Below are 16,679 nucleotides of genomic sequence, written 5' to 3'. Positions count from 1 at the left end.
ACAATTGGAGAGAAGAGCAACATTGGAAGGAAGGAAAGTGAGACCTTTAGTTATTATTTGTATATTTATAATTCACTTCCATGAGATTATTCGTATTTTGAAATAGAGCATTCAGACAGGCTCTTATTTTATAAATCTAATCAGAATGTTTTTCTACATTTTCAAATGTATTGATTTCAATTACAACACAGAATACAAAGTGTTCAGTGCTCATTTTATATTATTATTTCAGATTACAAATATGTGCACTAAAAAAAGATCAACAAAACAAATAATATTTTTCAATTCACATCATACAAGTACTGTAGTACAATCTCTTTATCATGAAAATGCAATTTACAAATGTAGGATTTTTTTGGTTATATAACTGCACTCAAAAACAAAACAATGTAAAACTTTAGAGCCTACAAGTTGAAGCACCAAGGGGCATACAAATGTTTAGCATATCTGGCAAATAAATACTTTGCAACACCGGCTACAACATGTCATGTGAATGCCTGTTTTCACTTTCAGGTGACATTGTCAATAAGAAGCGGGCAGCATTATCTCCCATAAATGTAAACAAACTCATCTGTCTTAGAGATTGGTTGAACAAGAAGTAGGACTGAGTGGACTTGTAGGCTCTAAAGATTTACATTGTTTTGTTTAAGTGCAGTTTTGTAAAAATAATAATAATAATTCTACATTTGTAAGCTGCACTTCCACGATACAAGAGAGCACACTACATTACTTGTATGAAGTGAATTGAAAAATACTATTTCTATTATCTTTTTTACAGTGCAAATATTTGTAATCAGAAATAATAATATGAAGTGAGCACTGTACACTTTGTATTCTGTGTTGTAATTTAAATCAATATTTGAAAATGTAGAAAAACATCCAAAAATATTTATAATAAATTTAAATGGGTATTCTAATTACCATTTAGCAGTGTGGTTAAAACTGCAATTAATCATGACTTTTTTTAACTAGTTAATTTGTTTTGCATTAATCACTTGAGTTAACTGTGATTTATTGACAACCCTAGAAATAATACAGTACTCTTGACATAAATTATGAGGAAAGAGGTGCACCTTGCTTGTTCAAACAAGGGACAGGAGTATCTATTTCCCACTCACAGAACTAGAGAGCAGAGTTCTAATTCTTCCAATATCCTGGCTTCATTGAAGGTAAAGAGGGTTTGTTCATAAGCCATAGAAAGGGAGTCAGGATGCCTGGTTCTATTCCCAGTTCCACTACTGACTCCCTGTAGAGCTTTAATATAATCTTTATCATTGAATATGTCTGTGACTCAGATATCACATTGGTATAAGATAATAAATATTTACCTAGTTCACATTGGTGTTGAGAAACTGAATTCATTAATGTTTGTACAATGCTTTGAAATACTAAAGCATAATACAAGCACTAAGGAATATTCTGGTCCTACATACTGAAAACCCACATAGGGAACGAGAAATTGTAAGTTTCTCCCCATAGAATTTCTAAAAGATCATTCCATTATTGGAGGCGAGTATCAAGGATATGGTTTAGGTCCCTTCTAAAAATGCAAAAGATGTGAGGGTTTCAATTCCCCAAATTTTTTAATTTTAGTAGTTTGCCAGAGACCAAGGCTGTACACGCAGATGCTGTGTGTGCTGTTCCCAGCTGTATGGGACTCTCCCCTATTAGTATGGCTACAATTTATACGCTCGTGTTCATATTTGCTCCAATGAAAAACAAACATTTTTAAAACATAGCTCAGAATAATCCACTGTTTTGTTTTTATTTTCTGCTGGCTCAGCACTTCACCCGGGATGACATGTCACATCTGGTTATGCCTGTGCCTTGCATCATGTTGTGTAGTGGGAACTGCTGACATACTTGTTCAAGAGGACATGTTATCTAAGAGTCCAGAAAACTCTACAACGTGGGGGTAGCGCCCACAGGAAAACCTGACCTTGGAAGCAAAAGGATATACACTCAGTTTATTGTGATGCCACCACATTAAGTGCGGTGGATTCATGCCTGGTGTAATTTAACTGCCTTCAACATAGTTTATCAAAATTATTTATTTGCACTGCAGTAGCACACTGAGGCCCAAATCATGGATCAGGGCCCCATTGTTCTAGGTGCTGTACAAACACATAACAAAAAGATAGTCCTTGCCCCAAAGATCTTATAATTTAAAGAAAAGTTTAAGATTACTTCTGCAGTTTTTAAACATGTTACAATAAGATTCCAAACTCACAATTCCTAAACTAGTACATCAAAATCTAGAAATAGCTGCCTTCATGAGACCCTTTTTATATAAACCCATTTTCTGATACCCTTACAATGAGTATTACCTTCTTCCCCAAATAGTCTAATTGACTGGCATCATCATGTGTGTTGCTTGAAGTCAGTGGGACTATTTTTAAGTAAAGTCGTCCTTACTGAAGAGCTCTCAATGGGAGAAAAGCTAACAGAGTTTGGCCCATACTATATACAAATGTCAGTCAGGGTAAATAAATAGTGGAAAATTACACTCTCTCAACTTCAGCAGTTGGATTGATCAGTCTCTGAAACTGTTCTGAATCTCAGAAAATGTTAGAAGATAAACTATTTAAGATTAAAAAAATCATTTAAGAAAAGTGATAAAAATATATTTTTAAAAAAAATCAAGAAACCAGGTCTTGCTTTTTGGAAGTGTGCCAATGAATTGGTACTGATAGGAAGTGCCAGAGGATGTAGGTATGTATGACTAAAAGTAAATTTTATTTGATTGAATTATGTTTGTTACATTATAAACATACAAACAATATAATTTTGTATAGTATTAATATAATATTGTACCCTCTTCTATCCTCCCTCTTACCCTTGGGAAAATTAAATTACTAAACACACACACAACTTCAATGAGTCTACACATAGTGTGTGAAGTTAAATTTCTGTGTATGTCTTTGCAGGATCAGAGCCTTAGATTTTAGATTTCTTGGGGCAGGGATATGCTATCTTCTTGTAAATAACTGCATCAATCAGATGCTGCCATATACACCAATTACATATATAAAATATTAATAATGTCCCAATCCAGCATAGCATTTAACCATGTGCTTAACTTTAAGCATGTTGTTAGTCCCATTAACATATATGGAACTACTTGCATCATTAAAGCTGAGCATGTGCATAGATACTTTGATGGCCTAAACGCATAAATTAGGGGCCCTATTCGTTTACATCATTTTTATGCAAATATAACTTGATTAACTTCAGTGCAGTTACTTCTGATTTACAATTTCAATTTCAAAAAAAATTTCAGTTTTAATAATCTGCAGTGGTTTAAGAAATAATTTTTAATATACACCATCTTGACATTGGCCCTTTATCTTCATTTTTAATAGCAGGGTTTCTTTTCAAACGTCAGAACACTGTACTTGTGTGACAAATCCTGAAATTCTGTCAACTCTCTGGAACATTACATCACAGATAGCTTGAAGAGATTGGGGTGCACTTTCTTTTTCTCCATATGAACAGCAGTAAAAACAAAGTATAAGTAACAGACAAAGAAAGCTGCTTAGATGTCTCTTCAGAATGACGATTGCTCTGAATGCAATTGGCCAGTCTCGTAAATTGTTCTGTAACTCAGAAAATGTTAGGGGCAAGGAAGGAGGAAGGGAATGGAAGTGCTGAATAAAGACTCAAGCACAGACAGTATAACTATTATAAATGGATAAATGTGGATACAAATGGATAATGTAGAAATATTTCATTATGATATCATGTACTGTAATACAAAGGAAATGTATATACCAGTCACTTTGCAGAAACAGAAGAGGCAAATCTTGTCAGGGGAACAATAATTTTATCTGGTTTACAGGGGCCAAAAAGATCAGTAATTCTATAAGAGATAAAGGAATGCTACCCCAAAGTACTTAGATTGTAGATGAAAACTGAGCAACCTAGAAATGTGTTTATTATAGATTATAGTACTGGATTCTAAAGTTAAGCACAGCATGTGGGAATATATTGTACAGATTTTTTTAAGTACCCATGATTAGATTCTTTGCAGCAGTTTTTTTTTTTTAAACTCAGGTTGGCATAGGGCAAAGGGAAAGATATTTTTGTCAGTTTGTTTTAGACAATATTTACTTTTAATCCTGCTCTGCCTAACAAGGAGGATTCATAACACAACCTCAGAGTTGTGAAAGAAAATCTGAGAACTAGAGTGCCACCTTATTGGATAAAATAGTTCCATTTAATCAGCAGGACTACTTGTGGAGTAAGGTATTAGTCTTACGTGAGTCATTAGAAATTTGACATAAAATTGTTAGGCACCCTTTAGAAAGAAGGTTTTACTCCAGATCTTTCTTATTTTTCGTGACAACACCAAACAACTACTAAAACAACAAAGTATTTCCATGGTCAAGAGTCTCCAGATGAACAGACAAACGGAAGTTGATCCAATGCCTACTGAAGTGAGTGGGAATCATTCCAGTCATTTCAAGGAGCTTTGGTTCACCCCCTAAGTTATTTTACACGACTGAGAAAATTAAAATAGAAACATAGGGGGAAGGATTGCATTACATACAAAAAAATACCACATTAGACCATTAAAGATTCATGATTAAGCACTCTAAAGTTACTGTCCCCTTGTATGTATTACAGTACAATCCTTAATTAAATCATATACTGCATCACAATTTACAGTGCCATTTCCCCTCCAACTGTAGATTCTCACAGATATTATCTTGCAACTGTTTTTCATTCTTCTTTCATTAGCTTCATTCTCATAATCCTGCTCTATGTCAATACCCAAGAAACAGCCAACGTGTGCCTGAGCAGGATGTGACCTTAAGAGTTTTATCTCAGTCACATGAAAAAACAATTTTTGATCAAAACCAAATTTCCCAGGAACACTCAAAGGCATTTCTCCTCAAGCGGGTTTATTTGCATGTCACATTTCAAGTTCAGGTTCCAAATGTAGTACTGTTCCATTTTAATAGTGAGGAAAGTAGCATTTTCATTCTCATTTTCAAATACAGCTGAACTGTTTTTGCTTAAATATTTTGCACAGAAAATCAATGGGGGACAGAGGCAATGCCCTGATATTTCAGCCCAAAAGGTGGAATTTACAGAAAGGTGTAAGATGAAGAAAGAGGTTTAGAATGGAAACTATTAAATAACTCTACTATAATGACTGCAGTCACCCGCTGCTACAACGTAAACAAACTTTTCTTCTTTGATACATTTATAAGCCCAGATCCTCAACTATGTCTGAGGAACACACAGCTCAGCTCAGGAAGAGGACATGCAAAAGGTGGCCTTTGCGGTCCTCCGATACTAGGCTCGCTGTGTGCCGGTTCAGACCTTTTGTTATCAGTTGGGGGAGTCCATAACTACTCTACAGATCCCAGAAAACCTTGATCATACTCTTGAAGTCAGCATCAGGAAGGAGGACAGGACAGAAGCAACTACGCCAGCTCTATGCCATCAGAGAATTCCCCTTATGCTAGGGAGATATTCCACCCTCCCATCTGGGTCGGCTCTGCCGGCTTTAGGCTGCTTTGTACTGGTGGGACAGTGCAAAGCAGCCGTCACACTCCACCAGAGCAAGTGGGCCCTCGACTGCAGATGACTGAACATCTCAAAAATGCTTTGCAGAACTAAAAAGGCCAACAGTCTCCTTTAAGTTTTCCATAGGAAAAACATGACTTCAGAAATGACCTGAAGAAGAGCTCTCTGTATACTCGAAAGTTTGTCTCTCTCACCAACAGAAACTAGTCCAATGAAAGAGGTTACCTTGTCTCCCTTTGACTCCACAAACACTAAGAATGCTTGGCTTGGTATACAGGCTGTGGAACATGCTGCAGCCAGGGATGCTAGAGGCAATGACCTCAGTAAGCCCTGTAAGGGCAGCTAGGGTGACCAGAGAGCAAGTGTGAAAAAGCAGGACACTTTGTTTTTCCAGGGTATAGCTGCCTATATAAGACAAAGCCCCTAATATTGGGGTGTTTGGGCATCAAACTTTTTATTTTAATTAATTACATCTCAATATGCTAACATATAACAAGGGACTGTTTGAAATACATCTGAAAGTTTTGCAGGGTGCAGCATAAACTCTCCATTCAGTCTCACCCCACACCCTTCCAAATCCGACACCTCCTAGATCCCAACATCTCCCCATGCATCCCCTTAGCTCCCCCACAGCCACTGCTGCCTCTATCTCAAACGTATCCAGCCCTTCCATTTACACAGACACCCCCCAGCACCTCTCCTACACACCCATTCCGCTCCAGCCGCCCTCCTCCTCACCTTCCCTCCACTTGAGGGGCTGCTCCACCCAGCCTCACTTCGCATCCCAGGCTAATGGAGCGCGCTCCCCCCTTACCTGCGCAGAGAGGCTGCAGGGCTGCCCCAGGCGGGTTCCGCGCGGGGCACTCATTGCCGCCCCCTGCCGGCCGGGGGCACCAGGCTGGCTCGCAGGCCGCGGGGAGGGAGGGAACCAGAGCTGTCAGGGGGCTGCGAGGGACTGAGGGCGGGCGGCAGGGGGCAGGCCCTGGGGAGGGCGGGCCGCCGGGCAGCGGAAGGCCGAGCTAGCTACTAGAGCAGCAGCCCCCGGGGATGGCCGAGGGCCGCGCGCGGGGCATGGCGAAGCGGAGCCCGGGGAGGCCCCGTGCAGCAGCACCGCGGGGAGCCAGCCGCCTTTGCACCGTGGGAAGCGCCCTTCGGCTTTGATTGGCCGCAGCGGGAGGCGGCCCCCGGGCTGGGGGAGGCGGCCCTCGCCAAGCCCGGGAGCGGCGGGATGGGGCAGGCGCGTACCGCATATCCCGCACAGCCCGCCTGGCTACCGCAGGGCTGCGGAGCGCTCGCCGCGCGGGGAGCCCAGGCTGGCAACTGGTGAAACGCGTTGGACTCAAGGAGGACCAAGCTCAGGGGCATCTTTTTATAGGGCTGAGCTGCTCGGGGTGGGGGAAACAGGTGCTTTAAGAAACTACAATGCAATTAGCCAGCGAGCCGCTGTTTTCCTCGACGACCTTGGACAGCTCCGCTCGCTCGCTTTGCGTTACACAGGCAACGCTTTCTAGGCAAGGGGAAACATGGTCGTCATGGTACTGCGATCACTTAACGCAGTGGGCTTCATCAGGAGTTTCAGAGACTAGGACTGAAGATCAGCATTGATTCGGGGAACTCAAAACACCCCAACAGTCTAATAATAAACAACACTTTTCATTAAAAAAAAATCATCCTGGCAACAATCCCTTAACCCGGATAAATAGGTATTAGCCCCATTTTTATAGATAAGGAAACTCGGGCAAAGAGAATTTTTTTTTCCAAATTGTGGCCTCGTTTTCATGGGTTCAACTTGAGTTTACAAAATTGGCATTCACACTTGCTTTGTATGCAAAATCAGGCTTCTTGCTCTACTGAGTAGGGCTACAAATCACATAGTTACAGGTGCATGTAGTTTACTTTGTGTTTTCAACACAATAGAGGGTTTAGACAGCACCCACAAAAGCATGATTGTTTTATGTTGCAGAAGTCTTGTAAATCTACCATTCTTTTCTGATTCCTACCCCAAAGGCATGCGCCCTAGCATAGCTTCAGGAGTTCTGGTAACAAGTATCTGCTCAAGTTTTAAGTCCAGATTGCTCGCTGAGGCTCTATAAATGGTGGTAGTCTATATATTATAGGTGAAGCAGTTAGTGATGCTTTCAGTTAAAGTTGTCCAACACCTTCTCAGACCTTGTTTTCAGTTGCTCATAAATGTATTAAGCTTTGGGGTTAAAAGAAAAGAACAGTACACCAGGCCAAGTTATGACCCTGTGAAAATTTCAGTTCACACATGCTCAGACTTAAAAGTTTGGCAGCTAAATACTTAGGGCCGGTGCAACCATGGAGGAGACACCATTTTCTTTGGCCACAACCGCGGCAGCCGGATCTTCGGCTGCCCCAGTTGCAGCCAGCATTTAGGCGAAGGAAGATGGAGCAGGGAGGGCTGCCTGCAGCAAGTGGCGGGGGAGGGCGGCCCGCAGGGGAACTCCCAGCCTCAGCTCACCCCACCCCGCGTCCTCCCCGAGCACGCCATGGCAGCTTCACTTCTCCTGCCTCCCAGGCTTGCAACGCCAATCAGCTTAGGCGCTGCAAGTCTGGGAAACGGGAGAAGTGAAGCAGGGATAGTGTGCTCGGGGTGCTCATGCTCGTGCACGGAGCAGGGGTGAGCTGGGGCACAGGGGTGCCTCAGGGCAGAGGGTAGAGAGCTGCCACGGGGAGGGGGTGCTTCACGGCTGGGGGCATGGGGAGAGGGAGGGCGCAAGGTGGAAGTTTCGCCTAGGGTGTGAAACATCCTTGCACCAGCCCTGTAAATACTCAGAGGATTCCATCTATGCTCAGTTTACTCCATCCTGCAGGAGCCAAGCCGGAGTTAGCCTGGAATTGCTCCTCCTAACAGCTAAGCACTGCTATAGCACAGGGCACAAGAACTGAAAGCAGAGAAATAATTTTTCCTGTGCTCCCACTGCCAATCTGCTGAGCCCAGGCAGCAAGGAAACAGCCTGACCGGAATTCAGAGCTGTGAGGAGCCTTTCCTGGGAGTAGGGTCATGGGGAAGGCTGGGCCAAAAAGCTAGGGAGGGCCATCCCTAGGGGAGTGCAGAGCCCATGGCAGAAGGTGTGGATTCATCTCTTCCAGGACCCACTGCACTGGCCCATCAGGCCACCCAAAGCAAGGGGCCTAGAGCAATTGCCCCAATTTGCCCTACCCAAGGGACAGCTCTGGGTGTAGGAAGGACAGGCTGGAGGGACAGGGGCAGAAGAGTCAGTAACCACTAGAACACACTGCCTTCAGAACTGGACTGGAACTCAGCTTTCCTGAGTCTCAACATTCCTCTGCTGTCAGTAAACAACTGTGAAACTCGGTGGAAAAATGTTGCTCTCATCGCCCTCTAGTGACTGGCCCACACAGAGGATAATAGCCTACTGCTGCTAGCATTACTCTTATCTCATCAAGCAGTGGTCTGTACTGTGGAACTCAAGGTTCCAACCCTGCCACAGAATCATATGGGTGTTACTATGATGGAATTTCTATTTGCTTCATTAAAAACCCAGGAAGTTACATAAAAAAAAAAACCAAAAAAACCCCCACCCACCTGAAACCCTACATTAAAAGAACAAGGATGCAAAGTCAAGATCCTAAAAGTTAAAAAATACCAGAATTAAGATTGCCTGCACAATCTTCATTCAGAGCCCCTGTGCTTCTGCATTACAATAATCTTTAATTATATATATTCTCCACCCCTTCTTTCTGTTGTATTTATGTTAAGTTTGTTTGAGGGGAGTGGGGAAAATCACTGGAGTTTTAAGCTGAGGTAGATGCCTCTGCAGATTTTTTCTTGACATCTCTCTCTTCTCCCATCTACCCTTTGTCCCTACGTAGTAACACAAATTGCCATACTAGGTCACACTGTAGTCCATCTAGTTGAGTACCCTATTTCTGACAGTGGTCAGTACAGATATTTTGTAACTTTGCAGGAGGATACAAGAAATCTGATAGAGGGATGTGACGGATTACCTTCCCTCAAGTGAACTTTTGCCTGCTCCCCTCAATTATCAGTTTTTGTTTTAGCCTAATATGACTGTGGGCTGTTATTCCAAATTAATGTCAATTTTTTTCTTGAATTCGACTAGGTTCTTTAACTCAGCTCTAGTGCTAATCCATTCCCCATACTGGTTATGCATTACATAAGTGTATTTCGTTTCCTTAATTTGAAAATTAGCTGCCTTTATTTCATGTGTCTTCTTGGTTCTTACATTATGAAAAAATGTAAGTAGGAATACCCTTTGTTCTGTACATTTATCCACTCAAATTTCCCCCATCTAAACCAATCCCTTTCTTTTTCCCCCTCTGATTCTTGCCTCTATTGCTAGAGCACTGCTTCACCACCACTGAATCAGGTATTTCATGGTGTCCCCCTGGAGATCTGCTCCTTACCCTGTGGAGGAGCATGTTGATTAGCAAAGAGCATATGCGGGGGGATAAACAGGAATGTGAGCAATGTGTGTCTAGAGAGCAGGAGTGACTGAAGGATATAGGTAGGTGGCATCATATGACCTGGGGAAGTGATAGCAGCCCTGGTCATTTTTACACATCCTACAAAATCATGCAAGACCAGCCTTTGGTTTCTGTAAATTAGTAAACTATCTGCTGCTGGTGGGTGTTCAGCGGATGCCTGCTACAGGCTAGATACACCCTACACTCTCTCATGGAGAATTTACCTCTGGACTTAAGTGTTGCTTTCTGTGTATGACAAACCCCTCCCCACAACTCTTACCTGTGTAAGCTCTTTCCCCAAAATAAGCAGTAGTAGGAGACTCCTTACATTGCACATGCTGATCATACATAACACTTTGCCATTTTTACACAGTCATTTGCATTAGCACATAAATATCTACAAAACAAAACATTTAGGCTGCCATTATAAATATTCATTTTTGTCTCTTTACTGTTTGTTTTTTTTCTAGTGGTTACTAGAAAACAAATTTTAAAAGCGCCTGCACCAATGTATTTTAACAAATCCTGACAAAAAGATTACTTCTGAAGATTGTTTTAACTGCTTACCTATTTAATGTTTCTAAGATTTAATATTCCTAACATTTACATTAGAAAAATCAGTGACTTACTTTCAGTTAAAAATTAATAGAAACTGGTTGCAGTGATTTGACAGAAACCCTAAATTGGAGATTTGACTCCTTTTTCTACTCTTTTGTGAAGAGCAATAAGCCAAGTTCTGCCCTCAGTTGTATCCACACAACCCCACTGATTATCTCCTCTTTTTTAAAAAAGAGAGACAATTATAATGTTATGGGTGTAAAGCAGCATAAATAGAAAGAGCGCACCCACTATATGTTGTGTCAAATTGTCTTTCAGAACCTTACATATATCCCTGTTTACAGTGGAATATTCGCTCAAGGGAAATAGTGGCAGATAGCAAGCATTAGACTGAGACTAGATAAAGCACTTGAGAGCATACTAGAGGGAATAGTTCTGCACTTTCAGGAAAATGAACCAGATAGGTCTGCGGTCTGCAGGCTTGCTAGAATTCTGCGAGAAATCGTCTGTATAAGTTTTCATTTTCAGATATGAGGAAAAAGTGGTCTGATTTTCAAAAGTGCCAAATCCCACTAAAGTCACTGGTAGCTGAAAGTACCACCACCTTTGAAAAGTCAAGCCAACATCCTTTAATGAAGTTCTGTATGTAGTAATGGGTTATTCTGTCAAAGTGGATCTGCACTAACTCCATTGCCATTACCAAGATCACAATCTAGCCCACAGTTATTTATTACACTGCAAAGAGCAGGAATGTTTTACATTAGAGCTAAACTGAATTGCATTAAAGAATCCTGTGGCACCTTATAGACTAACAGACGTTTTGGAGCATGAGCTTTCGTGGGTGAATACCCACTTCTTCAGATGCATGTGGTGGAAATTTCCAGGGGCAGGTATATATATGCTAGCAAGCAAGCTAGAGATAACGAGGTCAGTTCAATCAGGGAGGATGAGGCCCTGTTCTAGCAGTTGAGGTGTGAAAACCAAGAGAGGAGAAACTGGTTCTGTAGTTGGCAAGCCATTCACAGTCTTTGTTCAATCCTGAGCTGATGGTGTCAAATTTGCAGATGAACTGAAGCTCAGCAGTTTCTCTTTGAAGTCTGGTCCTGAAGTTTTTTTGCTGCAGGATGGCCACCTTAAGGTCTGCAATAGTGTGGCCAGGGAGGTTGAAGTGCTCTCCTACAGGTTTTTGTATATTGCCATTCCTAATATCTGATTTGTGTCCATTTATCCTTTTCCGTAGAGACTGTCCAGTTTGGCCAATGTACATAGCAGAGGGGCATTGCTGGCACATGATGGCGTATATTACATTGGTGGATGTGCAGGTGAATGAACCAGTGATGGTGTGGCTGATCTGGTTAGGTCCTGTGATGGTGTCGCTGGTGTAGATATGTGGGCAGAGTTGGCATCGAGGTTTGTTGCATGCCCACATATCTACACCAGCGACACCATCACAGGACCTAACCAGATCAGCCACACCATCACTGGTTCATTCACCTGCACATCCACCAATGTAATATACGCCATCATGTGCCAGCAATGCCCCTCTGCTATGTACATTGGCCAAACTGGACAGTCTCTATGGAAAAGGATAAATGGACACAAATCAGATATTAGGGATGGCAATATACAAAAACCTGTAGGAGAGCACTTCAACCTCCCTCATCCTCCCTGATTGAACTGACCTCGTTATCTCTAGCTTGCTTGCTAACATATATATACCTGCCCCTGGAAATTTCCACCACATGCATCTGAAGAAGTGGGTATTCACCCACGAAAGCTCATGCTCCAAAACGTCTGTTAGTCTATAAGGTGCCACAGGATTCTTTGCTGCTTTTACAGATCCAGACTAACACGGCTACCCCTCTGATACGTGAATTGCATTGTTACCTGCTGTGTATATTGTACTGTACAAGTACTCAGACTAAAACATTTGTTTCCTAATATAGTGACTGAAGCAAGTAATGTCACAGTTTTTTCATGGTTGGTATTGTTTTATTGTTCAATAATACTGATTAAAATATTTACACTCCTACTTTTAAATCCACAGTTTAGCACTCATACCTATGGCTTTAATTCTTTTTTAGCACAAGATCTTTATGTCAAGTGTCAGAGAAAATTTCATTTCAAAACAGGAACCTGATATATCATACACACATTTTCTCTGTTTTTAAATGCATTCATTTTTAATTTGAAGTGGTAAGATGGTACAATCTTTCAGCCGCTCCACTTATCGTGGATTCAGCTGATTTTTTCCTATTGTAAGTGGCCCTTTCAACAATCGTCACAATGTGTAATTTGCTCCATTCTACCCCCATCTAAATTCAAAGCAAGAGCCGGTAGCTGACAATTATAAGAAAAATATAAAGCACTATAGCATTATCTACATTGCCTTTTACTGCACTAGCTTCTTAAACATTCTAGGAGCTTTTTGGAAGTTTAGTCAATTCTGAAAAGGCACAAGACTTTTTGCACTCCAAGAACTTTAGTGACAACACTTGTTACCATCAGTCTGGCATTTTCAAACTGGACTGAAAGAAGGCTGTTGATATTAGGAAAAAGTATATGGAGAATTCCTGCTATTGCTGCTGGATGACAAACATCTGTGTGTTTTCTAAGCGGGTCAATCATCTGTCCTTAAATATCCACGTATACATCAGAATCCCCATATTCTAGCATTTTGCCATCTCTCTCACACACACACACACACACACACACCCACACACACACACCCACCCCCCCCCCTGCAAGTATATATCAAGGGCTTGTAAATGAGAGGGGTGAAGTCTCTCATTGTCAACAACTGCACACATATGGGGCAAACGACTGTCTATTCAACCGACTATTACACTTCTCATAAAGCTGCCAATCTCTGGGATAGTTTTTGCTCCGTGGCATTACATGAAAGGGGAAAAGTTCTTTTTAAAGTACAATAGGATGATTTTAATTGTATATGAAATATCCTAAATTTGGTCCACCTACTGGTTTCCTAAGGACAGTGATGGAGAGCTGGAGAGCAGACCACTGTTGGTACAAAAATCAATGTAGAAATTAACAAAAATAATTTGGTATTTCATCCCTAAACCTGCACAGTACAGTCATTTGTCCTAATCATCCACTTGCTCATCTTGTGTGTCCACTATTCGTTGAGTTTTTAAATCTTCAGCTTGTTCATGATCTTCTTTAACTGTCTCCACATCACCTATTTCACAAGTTTCGCTCTCTAACTCTCCCTGATTAATGTTTTCAGACTCCACTTGTTCTAGATCTGTTTCATCTATAAGTTCTGCCTGTACCTCTTCCATTTGTATCTGATTTACATGTTCAACATGTAGCTCCTCCATCTGTTCATCAGCACCTTGTTCAGTCTGAATGTGTTCCACTTCTACATAACTGATCTGTACCTGTTCTTGTAGATCATCCATCTGTTCGCTTTTCATGTGATTATCTTGAATCAGATCCGGATGCATCTGTTCCACAGTTACTTGTGCTGGATCCACTTGTACCTGAATTACTGGTAGTACATGGACTTGCTCCACTTGTTCTATAATAGTCATTGATGTCACTGGTTCAGTTTCCACAGCTTCCACTGGAAGAACCTCCTCTGTCACTATTCGTTCTGAAATGTTATGAATGTCTCTGAGATGCCTTCTCAGTTCGCTGCCTTGCATGAACCACAAATCACATAAGGTACAATGGTTGGGTTTGTCACCTGTGTGTATTACCAAGTGATCTTTAAATTGATCCCAGCTGTTAAATACACTATTACATACCTGAAACAACAAGATGTAATATGTTAAATAATGCTAATAAAAACCTGATAAAGTAAGGCACATTGTACATTCTGGATCAAGCTTACGGACTGTTACTATGTAGTTTCTTGCTATTATGATTGAACAAGTTACATGGACATCAGCCAAAAAAATCCAGGTTGTTAAAACAAAAAACTGGCAGAACTTGGGGTTAGATCTAGTACCTGAATTTTTTTTAAGTGATTATATTTCAAGTTGACAGTGCCTCTCTAATTCTGGCCTTGTGCATATACATAAAGATGCAGACAACCTTGGCATTTATGGATTGGTACTGTGTTTTTAATGTTCCCCAGTTTAACAAAAATATACAATTCTTATATTGAATCCCACCTCCCCCTTCAAAGATCTTATGTTAGAGCTCTGGCTATCTGGTTTATAATACTGCATGAAGAAATGATATGTACAAATATTATGTGTGAAAGTTATGAAACAGATAGACCGAGCATGTTGCACTTTTTCTAAAATGATATTACAGGGAGGGCTGGCAGCATTATTAAGGTTGTCCAATGCTTTGCATCAGAAGATCCTGTTTTCAGTTGCTCATAACTTTGCCAAACTTTAACCATTTGGGCTGAAATTTTCCATGCCAGGCAGCTATTGCTGGTTGACTTTTTTGGAAAATTTCAGCCAAAGTGGTTCAGCTGTTTCCAAGAATGCAGCTAGGGAATAGTACGTTGTTTTGCCCAGGTTTAAAAATTCTATCACCTCCACGCTTTGGAGCAGGGACCTGAAATTTGGCAGGGGGTGGCCTGTGTGTCAAGGATGTGCCTTTTGTCATCCTCATGAAAATCTGCCCAAATTTGGCCAAGTTGTAAGACTGGGGGAAAAAGTCACAGGTCACCAATGGTCAGTAGAGGCTTCATTTTAATGGCTAAAATCAAAGAAGATTCTATCCTCACTGAGCACATGCAAGCCTCTCACAGCTGCTACAACTGACCAGACTGCACATGCACTATCACCAGGGCGTCTGAGCATGCTCTATCCTCTCAACTGGGACTGGCTGGGCAAGGAAACTAGGAGGATAAGTCCAAGAGGCAGAGACTGGTACTAGGTAGGGAAAGAGAATGAGACAAGAGCCAGAAGTGAGGAAGAGATGGAAAAGATGTCGCGTTTGGGGAGGGGAACAGGCACAAGAATCTGTGCATGTCAGAACATACTCCCCTCCAGAGCCTGGAAAGACATTCAAGATTCTTGAGTCTCATCATTCCCCTGCTATCAGCAAATATCTGTGAAGCACATTGGCAAAGTGTCCCATTCCTATCTCATGCTGGTCTATATAAGAGGATGACAACCTACTACTTCTGCTATCAGTTATTCCATTTGTTCAAGAGGCAGAAGTCTGTGCAGGAGATCTAAAGGTTTCAACTCTACTGATGAATCATTTGAGTGTCAACTGATGCTATATAGTGGATTTTTTGTTTTTTTCAGTTAGTTTACAAAACAGGAAAATATACACAAAAACTATGCTAAAAGAACATTGTAAAGTGTTGACCAACATATGCTGGTTAGCATATACATGTATGTCATATTATGAATGTGTATTATATCTGCACTTATATAATTAACATTCATTAAGCACAAATAACATTAAGCACAGATTTTATAACAATTATATAGCCTAAATTATCCCATAACACCTTGCATTAGCTGAACTAAGCTTTGGCTTAAGTAGATAGGAAAGTTGTCAGGAGGAGGACATATTCTCACAAGCCACTACTGGAATGCCCCAATGGAAGAGGACAAGACATGTGATTGTTCTACCCTAGTAGAAACCTAGGAGGTGCCATCATGCCCATTGATACTTGGAATGCCTATGTTCAGAACAAAGAACTAAGGGGTAGACCACAGTATCAGAAAAAACATGGTTGAGAGTTGATTGGTTAAATCTCATTTCAGATGATGTACATCAGTGGTGGGCAACCTGCAGCCCATCAGGTTAAGCTGATTGCGGACTGCGAGACGTTTTGCTGATGTTGACCGTCCGCAGGCGTGGCCCCCCACAGCTCCCCGTGGCCACGGCTCGCCATTCCCGGCCAATGGGAGCTGTGGGAAGCGGCAGCCAACATGTCCCTGTGGCCCACCACTTCCCGCAGCTCCCATTGGCCGGGAACGGCGAACCGTGGTCACTGGAAGCTGCAGGGGCCTGTGCCTGTGGACGGTCAACGTCAGCAAAATGCCTGATGGCCCGCAAGCAACTTACCCTGATGGGCTGCATGCAGCCTGCAGGTTGCTCAACACTGATGTACACAGTACCTTTTACTTGTAACCATGTAGGGTATAAAAAGATAGCTTCAGAGGTGTAAC

At 41.6% G+C, this 16,679-nt stretch overlaps 2 protein-coding genes across 6 annotated transcripts in view; both read right to left on the bottom strand.

The window, feature by feature from the left end:
• NIM1K (NIM1 serine/threonine protein kinase) overlaps window positions 1–6,444 on the bottom strand; it is a 70,079-nt gene extending 63,635 nt beyond the window's left edge. Inside the window, exon 1 of the mRNA XM_050947054.1 lies at window positions 6,350–6,444. The gene's annotated coding sequence lies outside the window, so the exon portion shown is untranslated. The remainder of the gene's footprint in view (window positions 1–6,349) is intronic.
• Window positions 6,445–12,548: 6,104 nt separating this feature from the next.
• The window catches only part of ZNF131 (zinc finger protein 131), a 29,374-nt gene continuing 25,243 nt past the window's right edge, over window positions 12,549–16,679 (bottom strand). For all 5 annotated transcript variants that reach the window (XM_050946986.1, XM_050946984.1, XM_050946985.1 and 2 more), the window contains one exon: window positions 12,549–14,336. In XM_050946986.1, the coding sequence (XP_050802943.1) occupies window positions 13,671–14,336 (666 nt within the window). In that variant the 3' untranslated portion in view covers window positions 12,549–13,670. The remainder of the gene's footprint in view (window positions 14,337–16,679) is intronic.

The sequence above is a fragment of the Gopherus flavomarginatus genome, chromosome 3 (assembly GCF_025201925.1).
Source record: "Gopherus flavomarginatus isolate rGopFla2 chromosome 3, rGopFla2.mat.asm, whole genome shotgun sequence".
NCBI lineage: Eukaryota > Metazoa > Chordata > Testudines > Testudinidae > Gopherus > Gopherus flavomarginatus.
The sequence above is the reverse complement of the archived record's forward strand: the minus strand, read 5'-3'. Positions and strand labels throughout refer to the sequence as shown.